This window comes from Ursus maritimus, unplaced genomic scaffold (genome assembly GCF_017311325.1).
Source record: "Ursus maritimus isolate PB19 unplaced genomic scaffold, ASM1731132v1 scaffold_21, whole genome shotgun sequence".
Classification (NCBI taxonomy): domain Eukaryota; kingdom Metazoa; phylum Chordata; class Mammalia; order Carnivora; family Ursidae; genus Ursus; species Ursus maritimus.
Genome location: NW_024424564.1, coordinates 43,526,920 through 43,530,016, shown reverse-complemented (window position 1 = coordinate 43,530,016; position 3,097 = coordinate 43,526,920). Strand labels below are relative to the sequence as shown.

Here is a 3,097-nt window from a genome sequence, read left to right as displayed (position 1 = left end):
GTAGCCCAATGGCATGAAGTTGGTGATCTCCCCGTACATGGCAGCAGTTGCTGTTTGCTCTTGAGGTGCTTGAAGGGCAAACGAGGAATGCGTTGTCATTTGGCTGTGGGGTGCTCTGGGGTGACTCTAAAGTCCTGTTCCCAGATCTGCCCTTTGAACAGGACAGCCAGTGTGAAGTACAGATGACTCAGTTTGAACAAGGATATCTTGACCCCAAAGGGCAGCAGAAAGAGCTCTCTCCACCATTAGCCCCAGCCAGAAAATTCCTCACTGTCTAATGGGAAGGCACAATGGACAGAAGGAGCCGCTGGCTGGGTGCAGATACATCTGTCCACAGTCACACTGTCTGGGCATGAGTCATTGGCTCTGTCCTCAGATGTGGAGGGCAAGGGCAGGGAACAGCGTGTCATCGGACCTATCTGATGGGGTGAGTGAAACTGTGTTTTAGAAGAATAGTTGAGCCTAATTCTTCTTCCATTATCAGCTCTATGGTAACTTGGGCAAACTATTTTTTCCAACTTAGAGGGGTATGTTTTGACCTCTGCTGTGTACCAGGCACTGTATTAGGTTCTGGGAAGATAGGAAGAAAAGACATGGTTTCTGCCTTGGGTAGTTTATAGCTCCCAGGATACATAGGCAAGGAAGTAGCAGCACCAGGCGCACTCTGGTACTAGGGCTGTATTTACACACGCGTGTGCGCGGCCAAGGCATGTGTCATGGTCTGAATATGAGCTCATGAATTTTTCTCATTGGAAGGCCTCTTGACAGATGACTCATGCTCTTGTTTTCTTTTTAAATATATCACTTGTATTTATCAGGAGGGATTAGGTTATGCTATTTATATGAACAATCCCTAAATCTCTGTGGTTTAACTAATAAGGATTTATTTCTTACTCATCTAACACATTCATCTGCCGTTGGCATGTGTGTATGTGGAGGGTTTCTGCTCCATGTTACTTACACTCTGGGACCTGGGCAGATCCCACTCTCTGGAATGTCCTAGATCACGGTGGTTGGAGGAAATTGGAACCCAGGGAATCGTGTTCTGGCTCTTACCAGGCTTTCGCTTACAGTTGGTTGGCCAAAGGCAGACCTATAGTCACTGTTCACTTTCGGGAGCTGGGGGAGATCAGGTCTACCTGGGGGAAGAGGAGCCACATGATTCCAGACAGCCTTAAATTATACTGACCAACTTCACATTGGAATTCCTAAGCCAGAAGGCATAACAAAACAGTGCATTGAAAGAGGAGCTTGAGAAGGTGGTCAGAAACATGATAAGGAGTGACAGCCTGACCTCTAGCAAAAGTACAGGAAAGTCGTGTCTACCAGCGATAAGGTCAGATAGATCCATTGTGTAGAGCTGATGGCCTGGACACCTTTGTAGCTCCCAAGAGCACACACAACGCTGTTGCAGCATAGTACAACTTAGTGCTACACAGTGCCTTGGCCAGGCACCGAGCCAGGCTTGGGGATGGGTAAATAACTGGGATCATTAAGAAAAACGTAGCATGTATTTATTATATTGGTTATAAGAACAGGGAAGTATCTTTTCACTTAGTTAAAACTAAATGTAACAAAAGCAGTAAGCCTTCTGTTACCTAAAAAATCACTTAGGGGCCCCTGGGTGGTTCAGTTGAGTCAAGCCTCTGACTCTTGGTTTTGGCTCAGGTCATGACCTCAGGGACATGAGAACGAGCCCCACGTCAGGCTTCGCGGAATCCGCTTGAGATTCTCTCCCTTTCCCTCTGCCCCTTCCCCTCCCCACCGCTTTCTCTCTCTTTCTCTCTGCCTCTCAAAATCAATAAAATCTTTTAAAAAGTCACTTAAATGGAACTTGGGTAAATTGAGGCATTGCTGTTTATAGTTTTCCATTTCTCCATGGGTGGTTTGTAAGTGCTCGATCGTTTGGGCAGACTCTAGTCTCTCTCTCTCTCTCTTTTTTTTCCTTGTTTATCATGCTTATGATTGTTGAGAATTTCCAGTAATGTATTGAAAATTGAGCTGCTTTGCTCTAAGGATCTATGGACACATGAACACACACCTTTCTATTAGGAGAAATATGGGCTTTGGCAAGCAGAAGGTCATTGGTTGGGGTTAGAGAGGACCCAGGACATCATTTTGGAATAGGCTTACCTGGTATCTCTGCCCTGTTCTCTTTCTCAGCACGCTCTTCGACATCCTTTATACAGGTGGCTGGGAAGAAAGCTCCTTAAATATCTTTGGCTCGCTTTCCTGGAGATCTGCACTAGCTAATCAGTCAAACAAACATTTATCAAGCATGGTTTATATCCCCCAAGGCATGGTGCAAAAAGAAAGAGGAATGTAAGGTCTGGCCCCCACACTCTAGGAGTTTACAGTGTGGAGATGGGGAGATAAATCAGTATTTGCCTGCTTTGTGCCTCAGACAGTTCCAGGCTGGTATCACCTCATTTAACCCTACAGTAGGCCTCGGTAGCTGCCAGGTTTTCTACTTTAGGATGAAGCTAACTTTGTCATGCTTCGTAGTAAGTGGCAACATTTGCATGTGAAGCCGGTGTTCTCTTCTGCCCAGGTGGCTCAGTCGGCTAAGTGTCTGCCTTCGGCTCTAGTCCTGATCTCAGGGTCCTGGGATCGAGCCTGGCATCGGGCTCCCCGCTCAGTGTGGAGTCTTCTCCCTCTGCTCCTCCCCCTGCTCTTGCTGTCTCGCTGTCTCTCTCAAATAAATACATACGATCCCTGAAGCAGAGTGGGATCTCAGGAGGACAGAGAATTATATTCTGTTCAGCACTTATGTTCCCGGTGATGACCCAGGAGCCTGGCTTAGATGCTCTGATGATTAAGAAAGGCTCCTGCCTTCAAGGAGTGAGCAGTCGAGTGCTGTGAAGCTGACACTAAGTTCGTCAAGTCAGCGCAGGGATACGCTACCACGGGCACCGGCCCAGACGAGGGTGCCTCCCTCGCGTGTAGTTCAGGAGAAGCGCGGAGGGCGCTCCGCAGGGGTGTGGCCCTGCGTGACTGGGTTTTAGCCAGCACGCACCTCTTGCACAGCAGCAGAAGGACGGGAAGGAGCGAGCACCTTGGGAGGCGAGGTAGCAAGCCCTGTCAAGGTGCTGTACGA

At 48.1% G+C, this 3,097-nt stretch overlaps 1 protein-coding gene across 1 annotated transcript in view; it reads right to left on the bottom strand.

Annotated features, from left to right (window-relative positions):
- Positions 1-1,106: 1,106 nt before the first annotated feature.
- The window catches only part of LOC103676558 (60S ribosomal protein L32-like), a 2,889-nt gene continuing 898 nt past the window's right edge, over positions 1,107-3,097 (bottom strand). Inside the window, exon 2 of the mRNA XM_040637079.1 lies at positions 1,107-1,139. Coding sequence (XP_040493013.1) covers positions 1,107-1,139 — 33 coding nt within the window. The remainder of the gene's footprint in view (positions 1,140-3,097) is intronic.